At 64.1% G+C, this 20,798-nt stretch overlaps 2 protein-coding genes and 1 long non-coding RNA gene across 3 annotated transcripts in view; 2 read left to right on the top strand and 1 right to left on the bottom strand.

The window, feature by feature from the left end:
* LOC107144971 (MHC class II regulatory factor RFX1-like) overlaps nt 1–20,792 on the top strand; it is a 33,696-nt gene extending 12,904 nt beyond the window's left edge. The window contains exons 3-24 of the mRNA XM_048795341.1: nt 4,838–4,947; nt 5,174–5,257; nt 6,034–6,141; nt 7,450–7,507; nt 7,623–7,732; nt 7,905–8,042; nt 8,819–8,926; nt 10,597–11,127; nt 11,812–11,906; nt 13,914–14,298; nt 15,223–15,404; nt 15,857–15,976; nt 16,057–16,172; nt 16,901–17,019; nt 17,101–17,210; nt 17,546–17,697; nt 17,772–17,869; nt 19,246–19,395; nt 19,486–19,694; nt 20,062–20,215; nt 20,296–20,341; nt 20,465–20,792. Of these exons, the coding sequence (XP_048651298.1) occupies nt 4,838–4,947; nt 5,174–5,257; nt 6,034–6,141; nt 7,450–7,507; nt 7,623–7,732; nt 7,905–8,042; nt 8,819–8,926; nt 10,597–11,127; nt 11,812–11,906; nt 13,914–14,298; nt 15,223–15,404; nt 15,857–15,976; nt 16,057–16,172; nt 16,901–17,019; nt 17,101–17,210; nt 17,546–17,697; nt 17,772–17,869; nt 19,246–19,395; nt 19,486–19,694; nt 20,062–20,215; nt 20,296–20,341; nt 20,465–20,634 (3,353 nt within the window). The 3' untranslated portion in view covers nt 20,635–20,792. The remainder of the gene's footprint in view (nt 1–4,837; nt 4,948–5,173; nt 5,258–6,033; nt 6,142–7,449; nt 7,508–7,622; nt 7,733–7,904; nt 8,043–8,818; nt 8,927–10,596; nt 11,128–11,811; nt 11,907–13,913; nt 14,299–15,222; nt 15,405–15,856; nt 15,977–16,056; nt 16,173–16,900; nt 17,020–17,100; nt 17,211–17,545; nt 17,698–17,771; nt 17,870–19,245; nt 19,396–19,485; nt 19,695–20,061; nt 20,216–20,295; nt 20,342–20,464) is intronic.
* LOC125613822 lies at nt 7–3,240 on the bottom strand. Its single transcript, XR_007344416.1, has 3 exons — nt 2,760–3,240; nt 855–1,983; nt 7–365 (listed from the first exon to the last, which is right to left on the bottom strand). It is a non-coding gene; the product is annotated as an uncharacterized LOC125613822 (long non-coding RNA).
* LOC107145261 (MHC class II regulatory factor RFX1-like) lies at nt 7,483–9,815 on the top strand. Its single transcript, XM_015489134.2, has 3 exons — nt 7,483–7,732; nt 7,959–8,042; nt 8,819–9,815. The coding sequence occupies exons 1-3, from the start codon at nt 7,631–7,633 to the stop codon at nt 8,990–8,992; spliced, it is 360 nt and encodes a 119-aa protein (XP_015344620.1). The 5' UTR covers nt 7,483–7,630; the 3' UTR covers nt 8,993–9,815.
* Nucleotides 20,793–20,798: the final 6 nt, after the last annotated feature.

Here is a 20,798-nt window from a genome sequence, read left to right as displayed (position 1 = left end):
CTGGCGGGAGCCTGGAGTGTCACCTTGCCCCCTGGAGGAGCAGGACCAGGGCTGAGCCAGGGTGTGGGTCTGGCCAGCTCCTGAGTGTGGCCACCCTTGTGGCCTTGGAGGAGATGAGCGGGAACTTGGGCCATGGTGTGCCTAGGGCTCGCTCCTCCCAGGGCCTCCCTGGCTGAGCCCAGCGGGGCGGAGGGGCCCCGGCCAGCAGGGAGCTCCAGCTGCTGGCGGGTTTGTCTCCAGCTCTTTCTGGCTTTTGCTTCCATTTTCTCTCACTTGCTCTGCGCTCAGCTTCGGGCTGTCGTCTCCCACGAGCCCGTTGCGCCCACCCGGGTCGTTCTCCCGAGAACGCTGGCAGCGGGGCCGGTCTGGGGGCCGGGAGAGGGCTTGGTGTCCGTCTCTCCCAACTCAGAGACAGGGTCTCCCTGAGCTGCTTAGGGCTTCGCTGAGTTGCTGAGGCTGGCTTTGAACTCAAGACCCTCCTGCCTCAGCCTCCTGAGCGGCTGGGATCACAGCTGTGCACCACGCGTCTGGCCAGGTGCCCTTGGAGAGCTGACCCCTGGTCCTCCAAATCCGCCCCTCCAAAGGACTTTAACAGCTCCATGCGCCCCGTGCTCTCACTAGTGGAGGCCAAGCCCACTGTCTGGCTTGCCAGTCCCCACCCCGCCTGTTGCCGCCTGTTCCTGGCCCACCTGCCCGGCCCACCGGCAGACCCGCAGGCTCAGTCCTGCCTCCTGGCCTGGGCCTGGCGGCGCTTCCCCCTGCAGCACTCGGCCCAGGCCTTGGCCTGCAGCCTCCTTCAGGTCACTGGGTGGAAGCCCCGCCCCCCCCACTTCACCTCCCTCTTGCACTCTCACCCTTGGAAGTGCCAGGACCGTGGTGAGGCTGACATTCCTGACGTCCCTGAGGGCAGGGTCTAGTCCTGAAGTCTTTGTGAAGGACGAGGGAGTGTGGCCTGACCTAGAGCAGTGGAGAGCTGGACACCTGGCGTGGCCCCCCGGTGGCCAAGAGCAGGCAGGAGACCACCGACTCCACTGGAGCTCTGCCCAGCCCTTGGGGCCCCTGGCTGGCCTTGGTCCTCCTCCTGGATGAGGGTCCTTCCGGGCAGTTGGGCTCTCCGGGGTGAGGGTCGGGAGGAGGCCTGTGGCCTCGGGCCCCAGAACACCCGTCGTCCTTCCCCTCAGCCTCAGTGTGTCCAGCTTTTCTTGGCAGTCCTCCAGGGAGGCCCCAGTCCCTCAAGGTCAAGGTCACCATGAGGTCTTCCAGTCAGACAGACCCAGGAGAAGGCTGGGGGAGGTGGCATGCTCTGGGTGCTGCGTACCCGCAAGGGCAGAGAGCAGGGAACCAGCCTCCGTGCCAGGCCCCCCAGCCTCCTTGGGTTGGGCCGTGAGTGGGGAATCTTGTTTCCTGCTGGTCCAGGTTCCCGCGGGGTGAGCCTGCCCCGGCTAGGTCGCTGGGCAAAGCTTCCTCCACTTGTTCTGAGGAAGAGGAGTTGGCTGGCACCCAGCCCTCAGCCACTCCCCCTCACCAGCTTAGCATCCCATCTCATCTCAGAGTGGCCTGGGCACGTGAGCCGGCCCCTGGGCAGGAGTGGAAGCCGACACCAGCGAAGGCTGTGGGAGGCGCCGGGCTGCTCTGGAGCCAGGAGCGGTGGAGCTGCCCAGGAACCCGGGAGTCCACGCAGGCGGGGTGCGGAGGTCCCGGGCCAGGCCCGGACGCAGGCCAGAGGCAGCTTGTCCAGCTGGGCCTGGCGTGCTCTGCTCTGAGGTGACTCTGGAGGTGAGGGCAGGAAGCTCGAGTTTCCCTGGTCTGGAGCAACCCTGGCCATAATCCCCTCCTCAGCCACCACGGACATCACCCAAAACCTGAGGCGGGTGCCGTGGCGCACGCCTGCAGCCCAGCTACGCAGGAGGCTGAGGCAGGAGGATCACAAGTTCAAGACCAGCCTCTGCAGCTTTGTGAGACCCTCAGCAACTTAGCAAGACCCTGTGTCAAAAAATAAAAAGTCCCGGGAAGGCAGCTCAGTGGTTCAGTCCCCAGGGCCCAAACCAAGCCAAGCCCTGAGGTGGAAGCAGGATGCTGTGGGCTCTGGACGCTGGCAGGAGGGTGGTGCCAGGCGGCCTGAAGTAGAGACGGGCGGCCTCAGGGAGGGACCAGGCCAGCCTCCCTCCTCTGCTCTCCCACTGGCCTTCCTTGGAGTCCAAGAAGGCACGTCCAGAACAGGGGAATGGAGGGTGCTTGTCCGCATCCCCGAGTACAGATGGGCAGACACGAGGGCAGACAGGACACACCCCAGGCCCCTGTGGGAAGTCATTCCCCGGAGCCAAGGAACAGGAGGGACGGGGCCAGCTGGCTTTGTTGCTCGTGGGGAAGGGGGACTGGGCCAGCAGGGGCACCAGGGGTCCAGCCTGAACCCTGGCCTCTGAATGTGTCTGGTCTGCCCAGGAGCTCACTGCTCCCTCCAACAGGTGAGGAGGGAGGAGGGCTGCACGGGGAGGCGCCGGCCTGCGGAGGGGCAGCCCCTCCTCGGCTCAGAGACAGGAAACCAACGGTGCTTCCCGGCTTGAGACAGCAGGGGCCTCCCCGGCCTCCTAAACATGCCTGGAATGGAGGTCACAGACTCGATGTCCGCCAGCCCCCTTCCCCTCCTGGCTCCCCTCCCCCACACATAGTGAGGGAGAGACTGAGGCAGAGGCTGAGCCCTGGCCACAGGTGGACAGGGACTGCACACAGGGAGCCCCTCAGCTGAGGAGCAGACTCACCCGCCCACATTCCTGCGCAGCCCATCGTGCCTGCTGGCCTGGCCAGCAGAGGGTGGGGGAGGATCCCAGCGTCCCAGCCCTATGGGCCACCCCAGACGCAGGACACAGGCAGGACTGCTTCCTGGGACACATGCCCGATGATCTCAGCAGGTCTCAGGTCTCCAGACACACAGGGTCCTGCTCCAGGATCAGCCCCATGCCCAGCACCCGCTTTGCTGCCCACACTGAGCCAGGCAACGCGCCGTGGCACCTCTCTTGTGCTGGGCTGGCTCCCCGTGCCCCATGGACATCCCAGGTGTGCCAGGCCCTTCACGTGACTCAGGGCCGGCTCGGGTTTCTCCCAAGGGGCCGCTCAGGGAAGCCTCCTGCACAGCGCAGGGAAACGAACGCAGACGTGAGGAAGGTTCCAGCAAAACAGCCACCCGAACCACCTGGACTTGGCTGCCCAGGCAGCTGTCCCCGCAGGGTTGGGACTGTCCCAATGCCAGCCCCACGTGTAGCCACAGGGAGGCTCCCCCAACATCTGGCAGCCTTCGCCCCCCACTCACACACTCGTGTTCTCTGCCGTGGCCTTGGCCTTGGGGTCCTTGAGTCCACGCAGAGGGCCTTCCTGCTCTGCTGGGACATTCTCTTTTGTTCCCCACAGCTGAGGACCAGCCCCCCACTTTGGAGCATGAGCCCCACCTGCCCCACCCTGGGATGCCCTGCACCTGAGGTGTCCCGTGGGTTCCCAGCTCGCCGAGCCCCCGGTCCGCGTCCGCACACCACCACCCCCGGCGCCTCAGCCCAGCAGAACCAGCGACTCTGGGTTCTGCATACGGTGTGAAGTTCCTGTGGGCACAGAGAGGCCTGTGTCCTGGCCTGCTGGTCCCCAGCTGGTGACCTTGAGCAGGCCACTTAGTGGGGAGAGCGCTGGGCCCCAGCTGCCCCGGGAGCCGGGCATCACCTCCACGGCAGCAGCCTGAGTGTCTGAGGCCGAGGACGCTGCTCCCTCGACTGTGGCCCTCTCGTGTCGTGGGGGATGGGTGGCCTCTCTGACTCCCCAGGCGAGTCCCCTAGGAAGGGGGGCTGGGGCCTGACTCCTTCTGGCATCCATGCGTCCTCCCCCATATCATTTCGGCCTCTGGGGCTGCTGGGGGCAGGCCGGGCCACAGAGACGGGCAGCACAGGTGAGGGTCTCCTGGCCAGGGCCCCTCAGGGACGCTGTTCCTCCCTGCCCCCCTGTGGCCCCTGTTAATCACTCAGCAAGATGTGCATGAAATCCGACCTGCGCTTGCCTGATAGCATCTCCGGGTACCAGCCTCCCTCCTGCCCCGATCTGCCCCCGCCCCGCAAAGGCCCTTCTCAGGCAGCCCACGGGGAGGGGAGTGTACCCAAGAGGGCACACGGGAGCCTGCGTCCCTCGGGGGATTAGCTCGCCAAGGTTGTGGGTATAAAGCTGCCTGTGCGCCCTGCTGTTCCTACAGAGGCAGGCCGGGAGGGAGGGCCAGCGGGCGGCCCTGGACAGACAGGCAGGGGGCAGGGAGCGGGCAGGCGGGCACCATGTTCTATGATTGCCTCTTCTTAGCTGCCTGTCAGCGTGAGTACCCTTCATCCAGCTCCAAGCCCTTTGCACCCCTCCTGCCCCTCGAGGTCAGCGAGGCTGGGCGGAGCCCCTGGCTGTGGCCCCTACTGTGGCCAGCTGTCTCCTGGGAAGCCGGGATCGTGCTGGGGAAGGTGGGCCAGCACTTGGTCCTCCTAGAACTGCCAGGAGAAGGGTGGTCAGTTTACTCTCTGCCCGGGTCCTGCCTTTGGGGAACAGGGCCAGCCTCGACTTCTGTGGCCTGGTGGCCCCAGCACCCTGTTTGGTTCAGCTTCTGGATAAGAAGGGTCAAGGGTTGCTTCCAGGTGTTAGAGGTCCCTGGGTGCTGTCTAGCGCCCACCCCACCCCGGAAGGGCACTGCCAGGGCTGGCCAGGGGAGCGGCAGGGCTCTTGGAGAAGCAGGCCTTGTGGGCTGGGCTCCAGCTTGCGTCCTGCCCTCCAGGTGGCTGAGGCTCCCTGTGGGCGCAGAGTTGACCTGGTGCCCCCTCCCCCACAGAGGGTGCCATGCGAGCCAGTGAGACGGTGTCAGAAGCCAGCCCGGGCTCCACAGCCAGCCAGACCGGCGTCCCCACTCAGGTGGTTCAGCAGGTGCAGGGCACCCAGCAGGTAGGATGGGGGACAGGCCTGCAAGGGGACAGTGCAGGTTGGGTTCTCTGGGGCCTTGCCTTCCGTCCATCAGGACATCTGCTCACTGTTCTTATCAAGATGGGCACGTCAGCCGCCCCCCCATGTGCATGTCAGCCCCCCAGGGATGTGCATGTCAGCCGCCCCCCCACAGGGCTGGGCCTCCCAGGGAGCTGGGCGGCTCAGCTCCTCACACTTTGACCCCCAGCGCTTGCTGGTGCAGACCAGTGTGCAGGCCAAGCCGGGCCACGTGTCACCCCTCCAGCTCACCAATATCCAGGTGGCCCAGCAGGTAAGCCTCCCACCGTTAGCCGCCCCCCGGGGTGGGAAACCAGCCCCTGTGGCCTGCTTGGCCCAGTCCTTGCCAGGATTGAGGACACCGGCCCCATCCTGAGGCTTCCCCACCTCCTGGCTCTGGGTGGTGGGGTCCCCAGGGTAGGGGCCATCAGGGAGCAGTGCCTGGCCATCTCTAGAGCAGTGAGGGTTAGTGGGGAAGGGTAGCGGGCCAGCAGGGGCCAGCCGCAGCGTCCTAAAGCAGAAAGCCCAAGGCTGTGGAAGTCAGGAGCCCAGGGCAGCAGGGGAGGGCGTCTGTCCTCCAGAAGGCCACATTTGGGATGCCAGGGCTCACCCCCATTTCCAATTGATCAACACAAAATTGGACAAATTGTATTGGATATGTATGTGCATGAGGTCCTGGGGATGGACTCAGGGCCTTAAACATGCTGGGCAAGCGCTCTAGCCCTGAGCCGCACCCGACCTCCGCGCCCGCACTCCGATACTATCGGAGCTTAAGGATGAGATCACACTTGGCATGGGCTCAGCTGGGCCTCGGGTCCACACTCTACACTGCCACTTCCTGGATCTGCGACCTCAGATGAGCACTCGAACCTTCCTGAACCTCAGTGTCACCCCCTTGAAGTGGGGCAATGACTGCTGTGTTGGGGCTGTCAGTGAGTCCATGGGCTGAGAGGCAGAGAGCACTTACGCCACCACCTGGCACCTCTCAGGTGCTCAGGAGAGCCCCGGGCTGTCAAGGGTGATGGGCTTCCCTCTTTCCCCCGGTTCCAGGCTCTCCCCACACAGCGTCTGGTGGTGCAGAGCACAGCGCCAGGCAGCAAGGGTGGCCAGGTGTCCCTGACAGTCCACGGTACCCAGCAGGTGCACTCGCCTCCTGAGGTAGGTGGTAGCCCCTTAGGACTCTGCCCTGTCCTGTCTCCCTGCTTTGGCCCTGTGCCCCCATAGGACACTTGAGGTTCCCTTGCTGTGAGCCTGCTCCTTCCTCTGCCCTCCCCACTCCTTCGCTGGCCCCGTGGCTCTGGGCTGAGTTGCCATGGGGTCTGGCTGTAGGAGGAGGGGTGGCCTCCCGGGGTTGAGGTGGCCTCTGCAGGTCCTGCTCAGGGGATGGCTCACAGGACACAACAGTGGCTTCCTTTTCCATCTGCAGGGTGGGTGGAACCCCTTCTGAGAGTTTGGAACCACGTGGTGGATTCTGGGGACCACACACATCAGTGAGGGCTGGGGACAGTCAGGAGGCCTGGAGCACGGCCCCAGCATCAGGGGCTTGGGGCCAGGGCCTGTCTCAGCTGTTGCTGCTGCTGGGCCTCTAGGCAGGGCTTTGAGCCTCGGGAGCCCAGGGCTGTCTGTGTATGAGAGAAGAGCAGCCAGGCATGAGGGGGCACACCTGTAATTCCAGCGACTGGGAGACAGACAGGAGGATCTCAAGTTCAAGGCCAGACTCAGCAACTTAGTGAGGCCGTGTCTCAAAATAAAAAACAGAAAGGGCTGAGGGTGTAGCTCAGGGGTAGAGGCTCCTGGGTTCAATCCCTAGTACTGGGTGGCAAGGGAAGAGCTGTCCACTGCCCGTCAGCTGCTGTGGGAATGACAGCCCAAGCCTGGCGCAGAGCAAACGGGCTTTGTAGCCAGCCCACCTGTGTGGCCCTGGGCCTGTCCTTCCCCCTCTGCCTCCACTAGGAAGCAGGGATGCTGTGGGATCCTGGTGAGTAAACATAAAGCGCTCAGAGCAGCACCTGGTGGGAATCAGCACATTGTCTGTAGCTGCTACTGTCATTACTGTGACTTTTGAGAATTGGCCTCAGGAGAGCCTCAGAGGGCTGATTTAGTGGGTGGCTTCCATGGCCCAGCCAGACTTTCCCAGCCCATAAACTCTGTCGGGTCAGGGCTACAGCTCTTCTGGAGAGAGCAGGTGGCCCCTGACCATGGCTGGGGTCCCAGCCATCTTCCCTAGGGAGGATGGGCCTCAACCAGCACCTCTGAGCTGAACCCTCTCCTGGGGGTGACCAGGACTGACGCAGGCCGGAGCATCTGGATGCACGAGTACAGCCTGTGGTCAGCGCAGGTGGTGGGACACGACACCACCACCTGCTGCCCTCTCCACAGAGCCCTCCTGAGAAGGGGGTTGGGGCCCAGGTTTCCCAGAGATGCCCAGAGCCCAACCTGACATCACCGTGTCTCCTTCCCTTGCAGCGGTCGCCGGTGCAAGCCAATAGCNGGAAGGGCACTGCCAGGGCTGGCCAGGGGAGCGGCAGGGCTCTTGGAGAAGCAGGCCTTGTGGGCTGGGCTCCAGCTTGCGTCCTGCCCTCCAGGTGGCTGAGGCTCCCTGTGGGCGCAGAGTTGACCTGGTGCCCCCTCCCCCACAGAGGGTGCCATGCGAGCCAGTGAGACGGTGTCAGAAGCCAGCCCGGGCTCCACAGCCAGCCAGACCGGCGTCCCCACTCAGGTGGTTCAGCAGGTGCAGGGCACCCAGCAGGTAGGATGGGGGACAGGCCTGCAAGGGGACAGTGCAGGTTGGGTTCTCTGGGGCCTTGCCTTCCGTCCATCAGGACATCTGCTCACTGTTCTTATCAAGATGGGCACGTCAGCCGCCCCCCCATGTGCATGTCAGCCCCCCAGGGATGTGCATGTCAGCCGCCCCCCCACAGGGCTGGGCCTCCCAGGGAGCTGGGCGGCTCAGCTCCTCACACTTTGACCCCCAGCGCTTGCTGGTGCAGACCAGTGTGCAGGCCAAGCCGGGCCACGTGTCACCCCTCCAGCTCACCAATATCCAGGTGGCCCAGCAGGTAAGCCTCCCACCGTTAGCCGCCCCCCGGGGTGGGAAACCAGCCCCTGTGGCCTGCTTGGCCCAGTCCTTGCCAGGATTGAGGACACCGGCCCCATCCTGAGGCTTCCCCACCTCCTGGCTCTGGGTGGTGGGGTCCCCAGGGTAGGGGCCATCAGGGAGCAGTGCCTGGCCATCTCTAGAGCAGTGAGGGTTAGTGGGGAAGGGTAGCGGGCCAGCAGGGGCCAGCCGCAGCGTCCTAAAGCAGAAAGCCCAAGGCTGTGGAAGTCAGGAGCCCAGGGCAGCAGGGGAGGGCGTCTGTCCTCCAGAAGGCCACATTTGGGATGCCAGGGCTCACCCCCATTTCCAATTGATCAACACAAAATTGGACAAATTGTATTGGATATGTATGTGCATGAGGTCCTGGGGATGGACTCAGGGCCTTAAACATGCTGGGCAAGCGCTCTAGCCCTGAGCCGCACCCGACCTCCGCGCCCGCACTCCGATACTATCGGAGCTTAAGGATGAGATCACACTTGGCATGGGCTCAGCTGGGCCTCGGGTCCACACTCTACACTGCCACTTCCTGGATCTGCGACCTCAGATGAGCACTCGAACCTTCCTGAACCTCAGTGTCACCCCCTTGAAGTGGGGCAATGACTGCTGTGTTGGGGCTGTCAGTGAGTCCATGGGCTGAGAGGCAGAGAGCACTTACGCCACCACCTGGCACCTCTCAGGTGCTCAGGAGAGCCCCGGGCTGTCAAGGGTGATGGGCTTCCCTCTTTCCCCCGGTTCCAGGCTCTCCCCACACAGCGTCTGGTGGTGCAGAGCACAGCGCCAGGCAGCAAGGGTGGCCAGGTGTCCCTGACAGTCCACGGTACCCAGCAGGTGCACTCGCCTCCTGAGGTAGGTGGTAGCCCCTTAGGACTCTGCCCTGTCCTGTCTCCCTGCTTTGGCCCTGTGCCCCCATAGGACACTTGAGGTTCCCTTGCTGTGAGCCTGCTCCTTCCTCTGCCCTCCCCACTCCTTCGCTGGCCCCGTGGCTCTGGGCTGAGTTGCCATGGGGTCTGGCTGTAGGAGGAGGGGTGGCCTCCCGGGGTTGAGGTGGCCTCTGCAGGTCCTGCTCAGGGGATGGCTCACAGGACACAACAGTGGCTTCCTTTTCCATCTGCAGGGTGGGTGGAACCCCTTCTGAGAGTTTGGAACCACGTGGTGGATTCTGGGGACCACACACATCAGTGAGGGCTGGGGACAGTCAGGAGGCCTGGAGCACGGCCCCAGCATCAGGGGCTTGGGGCCAGGGCCTGTCTCAGCTGTTGCTGCTGCTGGGCCTCTAGGCAGGGCTTTGAGCCTCGGGAGCCCAGGGCTGTCTGTGTATGAGAGAAGAGCAGCCAGGCATGAGGGGGCACACCTGTAATTCCAGCGACTGGGAGACAGACAGGAGGATCTCAAGTTCAAGGCCAGACTCAGCAACTTAGTGAGGCCGTGTCTCAAAATAAAAAACAGAAAGGGCTGAGGGTGTAGCTCAGGGGTAGAGGCTCCTGGGTTCAATCCCTAGTACTGGGTGGCAAGGGAAGAGCTGTCCACTGCCCGTCAGCTGCTGTGGGAATGACAGCCCAAGCCTGGCGCAGAGCAAACGGGCTTTGTAGCCAGCCCACCTGTGTGGCCCTGGGCCTGTCCTTCCCCCTCTGCCTCCACTAGGAAGCAGGGATGCTGTGGGATCCTGGTGAGTAAACATAAAGCGCTCAGAGCAGCACCTGGTGGGAATCAGCACATTGTCTGTAGCTGCTACTGTCATTACTGTNATCTACCTGGGGTAGATGGGGGGGCACCTACCTCTTGAGCCACGTGGACTGGCTGAAGTCCCTGCACGGTCAACTGTTGCACGGGGCCCGCTTTGGGTGCCTGCGGGGTGGCCTGGACCACAGACCTCTGGGAAAGGAAGGGAAAGAGAAGACAAGTGAGGCCGCGGTTACCATGGCCACGACGGCGGCTAGAGAAGTCCCCGTCCTCTATACCGTGAACCTACCTAAACTTCACCACAGCCACCTAAGGAAAAAACGCGCCATTCTCCAGCCAAAGAAAAGCAACTCTGTTGCCGGGCCCAGCACCAAGGGCGTCCGGGCTCACCACTGCCTTGCCTCTGGGCATCCAGTTACAGGCACAGGAAACAAGGCCCAGCCGGGTAAGACTGCCAGGAGGTGGCATGGGCAGGCATTGGACCTACTCTTCTCCCCTCTCTGCAGGTCCTTCAGGAGTGCACAGACCTGGCTTATCTTTGGTGCCCTCACTTCAGTAAGGACATAGTAAGCTGTCCTTACTAGGGAACAGTGGCTGGGGGGGGGGGGGGCAAAGTGGGGCTGGTCTCCAGTGAGGGATGGGAACGCAGGTCCCTGCCCCGAAGGGGGGGAAATGGAACCTCCTGGGGTCCTGAAGGACAGAGGGCTCCAGGTCTGGCTCCAGGCTGCACCCCTGTCTGTGGGCTGCGGATCTGCCCTGAATCAGCCCCCTTTTCGGGCACCTCATGCCCAAGTTTTGCTAAGAGAGACCTGGATTCAAATGCCGCTTCTTTCTAGCCTGGGTCCCTTCCCCCTCTCCTCCCTGAGGCACTGGGCGGGACCGTCGCCTGGGTGTGCGCATTGCAGCCTGGTGGGCAGCGAGGCCCGGAGCCCCGCCCCCGGCCGGACCCAGTGACGCCCCAGTATCTCTGTTTGTCTTCCAGAGCTCAGACAGTCAGTTTCCCGCTAGGAAGGCAGAGCAGCGAGAGCCCCGGCCCACGCCGCAGCCAGAGCCGCCACCCCGGCCGCCCACGCCCGGGCTCCGGCCAGGCGCGCTGGCCCCGGAGCCACCGCCCGCTCCCATCGGTGTGCAGCGGCGAGGCCCCGCAGCTAGGCAGCCCCGAGCCGCAGCTGACCCATTACGACCCAGGCGTCGAGCAGTGGGTGGAGCTGGTGGGCGTGCTGCCCCCGCACCTGCTCCTGCCGCAGCAGAAAGTGGTCCTCGAGCCCCTGCCCGGGCTCTCAGCCCGAGCCAGCCCCGACCAGAGGGTCAGGATCCAGAGAATCCCCCAGGTGCTAGTGTTCAGCACGGCCACCACGGCCCTCAAAGTAGGTGGTGGACGCACGGGCGGGGGGCAATGGGGGGCGGGGGCATACCCCGGCTGCCCACCAGGCCCCTCAAGCCCTGTAGACCCCACCTCCGCCCTGCAGGTCGTTCCAAGGGCCCGCCTCCAACATCCCACAGCGGGTTCCAGGTCCTAGGCTCCATCCCTGCAGATCAGGGTGGGGGTGGAGGTGGGATACTGAAGCCCCGCCCCTATGGCGCTCAAGTCGTTTGAGGGTTCTGTCACAAAACTGGCCCCAGGCTCCGCCCCTAACATCCTGTGCTGGGCTAACAGGCCCCGCCCCTGGGGCCATGTGTAGTCCAAGCTCTGGCTTTAACTACACCTTGTCCCCATTCTTGGCCCAGCCCTAAGGCCTACCCTTCTGGCCCACTGTCTGACCTGCCTGGGCTGCCCTGTTGCCCATCAGCAGGCCCCACCCTTGCCGTCTCCAGCAGAAGCAGAGTGTCTTGGCAGTCCTCCTGATACAGCTCTTCCTGATTCCCAGCCCCAGCTGAGGCTGTAGCCCCTGAGCCTCTGACCTCGGCCCCCATCAGGGTGTGGTGTTTAGAGAACCCAGATGTGCACCTCCTAGTCAGTGACCTGGCCTCAGGGAGAGCTTGAGAACCACCAGCTCCACAAGGCGGAGGCCGGAGCCACCCCCTGACCCTGCCGCCTTCCTCCTGCCCAGGTGCAGCAGCTCCAGCAGGTCGCGGTGCCGCATGTGTACTCCAGCCAGGTCCAGTACGTGGAGGGCGGCGACGGCAGCTACGCAGCCAGCGCCATGTAAGTGGGCAGGGGCACAGGGAGGGCAGGGCAGGGGCGTAGGTCTGCTCAGGACTCCAGGCCTCAGGTGACAGTTAGGTGGGTACCACCCAGGGGCAGCCAGCGGCCCCCAGGCATGCCAGAGCAGAGGGAACCTGGCATCCTAGCAAGCGTAGGGCTTTGGGCCTCAACCGGCCTGGCTTTTAGAGGTAAAAAAAAAAAAAAAGTTCCTATATATACACGTGTGCACACGCACATTTTTACAAGATAGAAAGTTTCTGTGTGTTAGGGACATTAACAGTGAAGAGGTGACTTGGATCCTGGCCGCCCCCCCTGCCCCAGGGTGACCTGTTTCTTTGTTCCTCCCAGAGATTCTCCAAGAATAGAAACTGTTCCTTCCTTTCTTCAGAAATGGAGGCCGGTTCTGGCTCTCACTTCTTCCCCCAGCCTGTCCTTGGCCCTCCCCTGGCTCCCTCCATTTGTGCACATGGGTCCCTCTTGGCTTCTTCAACACTGCCCAGCACTCCTCTGTACAGGTGTCCCTGGTCCCCGTGCAGCTGATACACAGGTGTCTCTGGCAGGTACTGCACAGGGGCCAGTGTCGTGTCCCAGAGCAGCCTCCGGGGGCCGACTCCTGATGGAAGCCCTCTACGGCCTCTCCCTCTCCCATCCTCCAAGCAGTAATGCCGACTAGATTGCTGCTGCTGTTTCAGTTTCTAGAATTTCCATTTGGTTTTCTTTGCATTCGTCTGATTTTTTCTTTCGTCCTTGCCACCTGTCCTTGCGGGCACCGTGCTGGGATTGGATTAGCTCAGAGAGTGACTCTGTCCTTGGGTCATGACGCTCTAACTGACCCTGAGGAGTGTGGTCCTGGCACCTGCATTGCCATCAGTTTGTTTCCGGTGCTGCTAACTGTCTTCATGTGCAGCTGACCCCAGCGGCCGGGGCCAGGGGGGGCCGTTCCCAGGAGGAGGGCTGCCCCCAGGCCCACCTCGCTGTTAGCCGCAGAGTGGGCCCTGCGCCTGGCCTGGCTCCTTCTGGGGGTACTTTCCTTGGCTTCTGCCTGGACTTCTCCCTCCCCACGGAGCTCACGGCCACTGTCGCATTCTTCTGCCACATGAAGTTCTTGCTTTGGGTGTGTCTTTTGTCTGTCCCTCCTGGCAGACTGTCACCAGGTTCCCAGCCCTCTGCCAGCCTGGATCTCCACGCTGGCACAGCCGCGGCCTCTGGGCTTCCATCCCTGGCTTTGGATATTAATTTATCTGTTCATTTAGCAAATATCTACCAGCACAGCGCTGTGTGCGTGTGGTCCTGGAGCCCTGGGTGCCCATGGATGGAGCCCGGGGTGCCCACGGTCTAGAGCCGCTCTGCACCCCCGCTGAGCTGCCTGCCCAGCCCCGCACAGCATTTCTGGAGCATGTGTTGCCTGTGGGGCCCTTGGCTGAGCCGTGGCCTTGGGGAGGAGGCACATGCTCCTGGCATTACTCTGAGGTAGACGTGGGCCTCGGTGATCAAGAGCTGGATCCTGGTGTCCAGTGAGCAGACCACTCACCTGGGGTGACGGAGCCGCCCCGCCTCCTACCAACCTCCTCCTCTCACCTCCCTGGCCCTGCCCGCGGGAACTGACCCGAGGGCGTTGCTGGTACAGTCCCCGGCATACAGTAGGCGCTCACTGCATGTATATCAACATGCCGGGAACCAGCCCAAGGTTGCAAATTTCGTTTTGTTTCTTCGGATATTTCTTGGTCAGGGGCCGTGTGTCACAGGTGACCCAGCCCATCTAGCTCAGCTTCCTCGCGTTCCGAGTGGGAGGTGACCCTGGCACTGAGGGCTGCCCAGATGGTTCCGTGAGAACCTGCCCATCAGGCCCGAGGACGCTGCCGTCAGTAGGAGGGAAGGGGCTGCGCTGGGGACTGCTGCGTCCCTGGCCCCCTTCTGGGACCTCCTCCCCTCCCACAGGACCGTGCCCCTCGGCCACCCAGCTCTCCCCGCCCTGGCCCTCACGCCCACCCCCTCTGCCTCTCCCAGCCGCTCCAGCACCTACGCCTACCCCGAGGCCCCACTGTACACGCAGCCGGCGGGCACCAGCTACTACGAGGCCGCAGGCACGGCCACCCAGGTCAGCTCACCGGCCACTTCCCAGGCGGTGGCCAGCAGCGGCTCCGTGCCCATGTACGTGTCCGGCAGCCAGGTGGTGGCCAGCTCCGCCAGCAGCGGGGGTGGGGCCAGCAACGGCAGCGGAGGTGGCGCAGGCAGCGGCGGGGGAGGCGGCGGCAGCGGGGGTGGCAACGGCGGCAGCAGCAGCAGCGGCAGCAGCAGCAGCGGCGCAGGCACCTATGTGATCCAAGGCGGCTACATGCTGGGCAGCGCCAGCCAGTCCTACTCCCACACCACCCGTGCCTCGCCAGCAACGGTAAGCGCCCGGCAGGAGGTGGGTACCCGGGCAGAGGTGGTGGGCAGTGGGCATTGGAGCTGGTCCCTGGCAGTGGTTGCTGGCCACCATTAGTAACCTGGTACGGCAGTGCCTGTGTGCGCTCACCGCGGGATGGAATCCCCACTGTGTGACCTCTCACAAGTTACTCAGCCTCTCTGGGCCGTGGCAGATACGTGTGAGGCCCTTAGAGTGGTGCCCAAAGAAGTGGGTCACCTCTTCTGAGTGTCACTTGACAATAGAGGATGGATGGTAGTGAAGGGAGAGGCAGGCACCCTCACCCGGGAGCTGTGAGGAGTCCCTGAAGTCCGCCCACAGGGCCCCTCGCCCGCCACATGACGGGCGTGCTCCCCGGGTCCCCCTTAGGCACAGGTGCAGCCTGACTTCTGACCCCCTTTTTTCCACGTCTACTTTTTAAAACGCTGGCTGTGACCTGCCCCGTCGATTCTGTGACCACCTGGGGGTGATGCTCTCTCCGGGGCGCCCCTTCCTCACATGCTTAGGTTTGGGGAGGCCACCCTTGGCCAGCGCTGGGGCTGCGGGGGAGCTCCACGGTCGAGCGGGGACGTGAGTCCTGGGTCCCTCCCCTGCACCGAGGGACCACACAGAGCACCCTGACTGTCCCCTGCACACCTCCCTCCCGGTGTCCCATTCCTCTGCCGCGTTGTCGAGGATACTTTCCAGATGGAGTCACACCTCATGACTGTGGCGCCAGCTCATCTCCCGCCACATACATCAGCGTGACTTTGTGTCTCAGTGGCTCTGTGTGGCCCGTGGCACCCGGCCTGGGCGGCGCAGCTCCCTGGGGGGACTGGGGGAGGACGGGGACTGATGTGGAGCTCTCAGCCGCCCCCCCTAAGAAGTGGAGGCAACCCTCAGTGGTGTCCCCGTTGCCCCTCCGCCCAGGTCCAGTGGCTGCTGGACAACTATGAGACAGCGGAGGGCGTGAGCCTGCCCCGCAGCACCCTCTACTGCCACTACCTGCTGCACTGCCAGGAGCAGAAGCTGGAGCCCGTCAACGCCGCCTCCTTCGGCAAACTCATCCGCTCCGTCTTCATGGGGCTGCGCACACGTCGGCTTGGCACCAGGTGGGCTTCCTGTCCCCAGCTGTCCTTGGGCTATGAGGGTACACCTCAGCCACAAGACCAGCCAAGGCGAGGTGCCCGGCCTCGGCGTCCTCGTTTGTGCGCGGGGCAGTGGGGACTACCCTCCCCAGGGCGTGGCGGGTAGGGTGCGCCTGTGCGCTTAGGGCATCGCGCGTCGTTAGTGCCAGTCGTCAGCAAGCGCTTGGCCGGCGCCTGCGGCCCTGTGTCGGGATGGGGGGGTGAGCAGAGAACCAGACCCCGGCCCTGTCCCAAGAGGCCTCAGTCAGCAAGTGGGGGCCTCTGCTGGTACCCACAGCCCTGTGCGTCCCCTGTGCGTCCCCAGGGTGTCGGCCCTGGCTCAGCAGCACACATCTCCACTTAGCCCCCGGGGGAGCCAGAGTCAGAGTCTGGCACGGTGCTCCCAGGACCGGCCCTCACCCTCGGCTTCCTCCCAGGGGCAACTCCAAGTACCACTACTACGGCCTGCGCATCAAGGCCAGCTCGCCCCTGCTGCGGCTGATGGAGGACCAGCAGCACATGGCCATGCGGGGCCAGCCCTTCTCCCAGAAGCAGAGGTAGAGGAGGGGACACCAGGAAAGCCACCCCACCCAGCCGCCCGCCCCCACAGCGGGCCCACCTGCCCCCTCTCCCGCAGGCTGAAGCCCATCCAGAAGGTGGAGGGCGTGACCAACGGGGTGGCCGTGGGGCCGCAGCAGGCCGTGGGGCTGTCCGACATCAGCGCCCAGGTGCAGCAGTACCAGCAGTTCCTGGGTGAGCTCCCGGCAGGGCGGGGCCGTGCTCAGGGGCTCAGGCTGCCTCTGCAGAGGCAGGTGTGCGGCACCCAGGTGTCCAAATATAAAGAAAACCAGCCCCTTAAAGGCGGCTCAGGGATGCTCATGGCACCCAGGAAGCCCAAGAGCTTGGTGCGTGCCTGCCACGCCTCCGTGACAGTGGCATGTGGTGGCTGCTTTCTGGCTGTTACCCATGCAGCCCAGGCACCCGGCCTGGGTGGCGCAGCTCTAGGATGTCCTGTGGCACGCAGTTCCCTGGGAGGACTAGGGGAGGATGGGGACACTGTCGCAGAGGGGTGGGGGGCCAAGGGGCGGGAGGCCGCCTCGCAGAGCCGGGGTGTCTGGAGTGATCTCCATGAACAGCCCCACACTGGGGCCCTCGGGCTCTGGGTGGCATCCCTGGAGTCCTGACTAGGCCCTGGTGGCCTGCTCCTGGTGGTCAGGTGGGTACTAGGAGCCAGCCTGGACTCAGTCCCATGTCCCAGGGGCCGACCCAGGGATGCCCCTGAGCAGACCAGCCAGGGCCAGCAGGAGCCCCTGTTCCGGGGGCTGAGACCCTGGGCAAGGTGCTTGCCCTCCCCGAGCCTTGTCATCCTTTGTACGTGGGGGTCCCCTCTTTGGGGAATTGGTGACAACCCCGTAGGATGCCTGGGAAGGCTGGGAGGCGGGAAGGCCTGGGGCACAGGCCTCATTATGTGCACCCCCCAGATGCCTCTCGGAGTCTCCCTGACTTCACTGAGCTTGACCTCCAGGGCAAAGTCCTGCCCGAGGGCGTCGGGCCGGGGGACATCAAGGCCTTCCAAGTTCTGTACCGGGAACACTGTGAGGTAGGGCAGCTGGAGGAGCCCGTGGGCAGGGGAGGACCGTACTGCCCGCTGCCCCCGAGCATCCCGCCCACCTCCCCACAGGCCATCGTGGACGTCATGGTGAACCTGCAGTTCACGCTGGTGGAGACGCTGTGGAAGACCTTCTGGAGACACAACCTCAGCCAGCCCAGCGAGGCCCCTGCACTGGCCGTGTGAGTCCTCACGTGAAGGGGGAGGGGTGTGGCCCTTGCGGTTTGTGTGAGTGCCCTGGACCCCCACGGCCCATGTGTGTCTGACACCCAGAGCACAGGAGCTGGGCCACCAGGCAGGACAGCCCCTCCGCCCTGGAGGAGACCCCAGTGTACAGAGCCCAGGAGCCCCATCAGCCCGTGGCCTCGCGGCCCGAACCAGCCTGGCCCTGCGCGTCCGCAGGAGGCAGGAAGTGCCCAGCCAAACCCCAGTCGGCAGTGGCTGGCTGGTGCCTCCGTCGTCCTGGGCCCAGGACCATGGAGCACCTGTGTGACCTGGGGTGGACGGGTGCCCGCAGGCACGATGAGGCTGAGAAGCGGCTGCCCAAGGCCAGCCTGGTGCTCCTCTCCAAGTTCGAGCCTGTGCTGCAGTGGACCAAGCGCTGCGACCACGCGCTGTACCAGGGCCTGGTGGAGATCCTCATCCCTGACGTGCTGCGGCCCATCCCCAGTGAGTGCGTGGCCTGCCCCATCCCCAGTGAGTGCACGGCCCCCTCCCTGACCGCCCCCCCCCACTGCCCGCAGGTGCCTTGACCCAAGCGATCCGGAACTTTGCCAAGAGCCTGGAGAGCTGGCTCACCCACGCCATGGTGCACATCCCCGAGGAGATGCTGCGGGTGAAGGTGAGGCCGTGCCGCTCCTCCTGGCTCTGGGGCCGCGGGCTTCGCTCTCCTGGGCTCCACAGGGGCTGAAGACTTGTCCCCACACCTGTCCTGGGGAGGATGGGAGTGCACTTGGGGAACCTGGGGCCTCAGGGAGGACTCAAGTGTCGTCTTATAGAGCAGCTCCCTCCAGTGCCCACTGCTGAGACATGACCCCTCGCAGCAGTGAGGACTTAACATCTTAAAAATATATAAACCAAGCCAGGCCCGGGGCGCACCCTGCAGCCCCAGTGACTGGGGAGACTGAGACGGAGGATCTCTTGCAAGGCCCCTGGGCAACTCATAGTAAGACCCGTCTCAGAAAATAAACAGGCCTGGGGATGTGCTCAGTGATAGAGCACCCTGGGTTCCATCCCTAGGGTAGCAAAAAAATAAAAATAAAAACCAAATATGAATTTGCATTAGTTATCTTCAGACAGCCTGGTGAGAAAGCACTTCTTGTGTTCAGAATAGAAGAGACTTTTTTAAACAGACAGTGTCTGTAAGGAAAGGGTGAGCGCCTTTCCATCAGTGCTGCAGGTTCATTAACTACTCAGGTGCAAGGGATGAGGCGGGATGTGCTGGCTTTTGGGCACACAGCATAGAAGCTAAACAAACTCCATATCTGCTTCCCCCCCTCCGGCCCCGTCCCCAGTGCTGTGTGTCCAACCTAGGATCATGTGCAGGCTGGTCAGGGTGGGGGAGGGTATGCCCGGTAAGTGGGTGGCAGGAGGAAGCCCTTCAGAACTGGCAAGACTCATATGCTTGTTCATTCAACATGCATTTATTGAGCACCTACTGTGTGCCCGACTTGCTTCTCAGTGCTGGAAGGATAGCACTGAACAAGATGGACAGTCACCCTGCCCTCCTGGAGCTGAAATCAAGGGTACAATAACCAAAAAATTAAAAAGTCTAAGAAGTGTGGTGCCCTTTCTGGGCGGTGCCCTCTATATATTCCATTGTTTTCTTTCCTTAAAAATAACAACAATGGGCTGGCTGGGGACCGCAGCCTGTAATGCCCCGATTCCAGAGGCTGAGGCAGGAGAACCGCAAGTCCAGGCCAGCCTGGCCAACTTAGAAGATTAAAGGGCAGGGGTGGGGGAGGGCGCTGGGGAATCCCGCTTAGTGGTAGCGTGGTAGCCTGGGTTCAGTCTCCAGTACCAAAAGGGAAAAAAAGGTCAGGTCATGGGTGCAGTGGTGCTGATTAGAATGCAGTAAGTTGGTCTTGGGCCCACGTCAGTGCACATCTTTCGTTTTAAAGCAAGGGGAAACGGAGGAGGCTCAACCGCTGCAGCGGGTGAGGCGGGGGCTGGAGGGTGGGTTCCGCGGAAGCCGCAGCCCCTCTGGCCTGCACGCAGGTGGCCGCGGCCGGCGCCTTCGCGCAGACGCTGAGGCGCTACACTTCGCTCAACCACCTGGCGCAGGCTGCGCGCGCCGTGCTGCAGAACACGGCGCAGATCAACCAGATGCTGAGCGACCTCAACCGCGTGGACTTCGCCAACGTCCAGGTGAGCGCCAGGCGGTGCAGGGGCGCGCGGGGCGGCCCGGCGGGGCGAAGGCTGAGCCTCGGGCGCTGCCCGCTCCCCGCTGTGCTCCAGGAGCAGGCCTCGTGGGTGTGCCGTTGCGAGGACCGCGTGGTGCAGCGTCTGGAGCAGGACTTCAAGGTGACGCTGCAGCAGCAGAACTCGCTGGAGCAATGGGCGGCCTGGCTGGACGGCGTCGTGAGCCAGGTTCTCAAGCCCTACCAGGGCAGCGCCGGCTTCCCCAAGGCCGCCAAGCTCTTCCTCCTCAAGTGGTCCTTCTACAGGTGCGTGCCTGTGCGGGGCTGGGTGGGACCAGCGAGGCCACGCCCCAGGACGCCAGTAGCGGGGCCCTGCTTCCTGGGTCGGGCCAAAGGTGGAGCCCAAAGGTTCCTTCTGTTTGGAGCGGATGGGACCCTAGAGTCCCGCTGCTTGGCGTGGGTGGGACTGGAGAAGCCTCCGCCTCCGAGGAGGGCGAGGCTCAGGTGCTCTTTCAAGAAAGTGGGGGCCTCGGCCCTCAATGAGGGACAACCTAGGAGAACCAGCGTGGTGTCCCGTGTCGGTCGCCGGGCTCGCGCGTGCCTGGGTGCATTGAGAGACAAGCGGGGCGAGCGGCTGAGCCGGGCCTGAGGGCCTCTCGGTTGCCACCCCCAGCTCCATGGTGATCCGGGACCTGACCCTGCGCAGCGCCGCCAGCTTCGGCTCCTTCCACCTCATCCGGCTGCTCTACGATGAGTACATGTACTACCTGATCGAGCACCGCGTGGCCCAGGCCAAGGGCGAGACCCCGATCGCCGTCATGGGCGAGGTGCGCACCACGGGGCGCTGAGGGCGTGGGCCCGGCTCCAGGCGGTGGGACCCTCACTCTCTCTTCTCGCCTCTCTCCAGTTCGCCAACCTGGCCACTTCGCTGAACCCCCTGGACCCGGACAAAGGTAGGCAAGGCGTGTCCCCACTCAGGCCCGGGTCCCGGAGGCGGCGGGCAGGGAGGCTGGGGTGGAAGAGCCGGCGGGGCGCCGACACCCTGCGCTGAGCCGGGCCTGGTCCGTGTGCCCCAGACGAAGAGGAGGAAGAGGAGGAGGAGAGCGAGGACGAGCTGCCACAGGACATCTCGCTGGCGGCTGGCGGCGAGTCGCCCGCGCTGGGCCCCGAGGCCCTGGAGCCGCCGGCCAAGCTGGCGCGGACCGACACGCGCGGCCTCTTCGTGCAGGCGCTGCCCTCAAGCTAAGCCCGCAGCCCCGCCCCGCCCCGCCCGCCCCTCCGTTCCTCCACGCCAGGGTCCCTCACGGCTTCTGTGGCTTCGCTGTCACCCCTCCAGGCCCGGGCCAGGGCAGGAGGGGGCCTCCCAGACAGGGAAGGCAAGGGGGCCCCGCCCCCCGATGGGGGCCGGCA

Source organism: Marmota marmota, unplaced genomic scaffold, assembly GCF_001458135.2.
Source record: "Marmota marmota marmota unplaced genomic scaffold, marMar, whole genome shotgun sequence".
NCBI lineage: Eukaryota > Metazoa > Chordata > Mammalia > Rodentia > Sciuridae > Marmota > Marmota marmota.
Note: the sequence above shows the minus strand (reverse complement) of the source record. Positions and strands in the feature narration are given on the sequence as shown.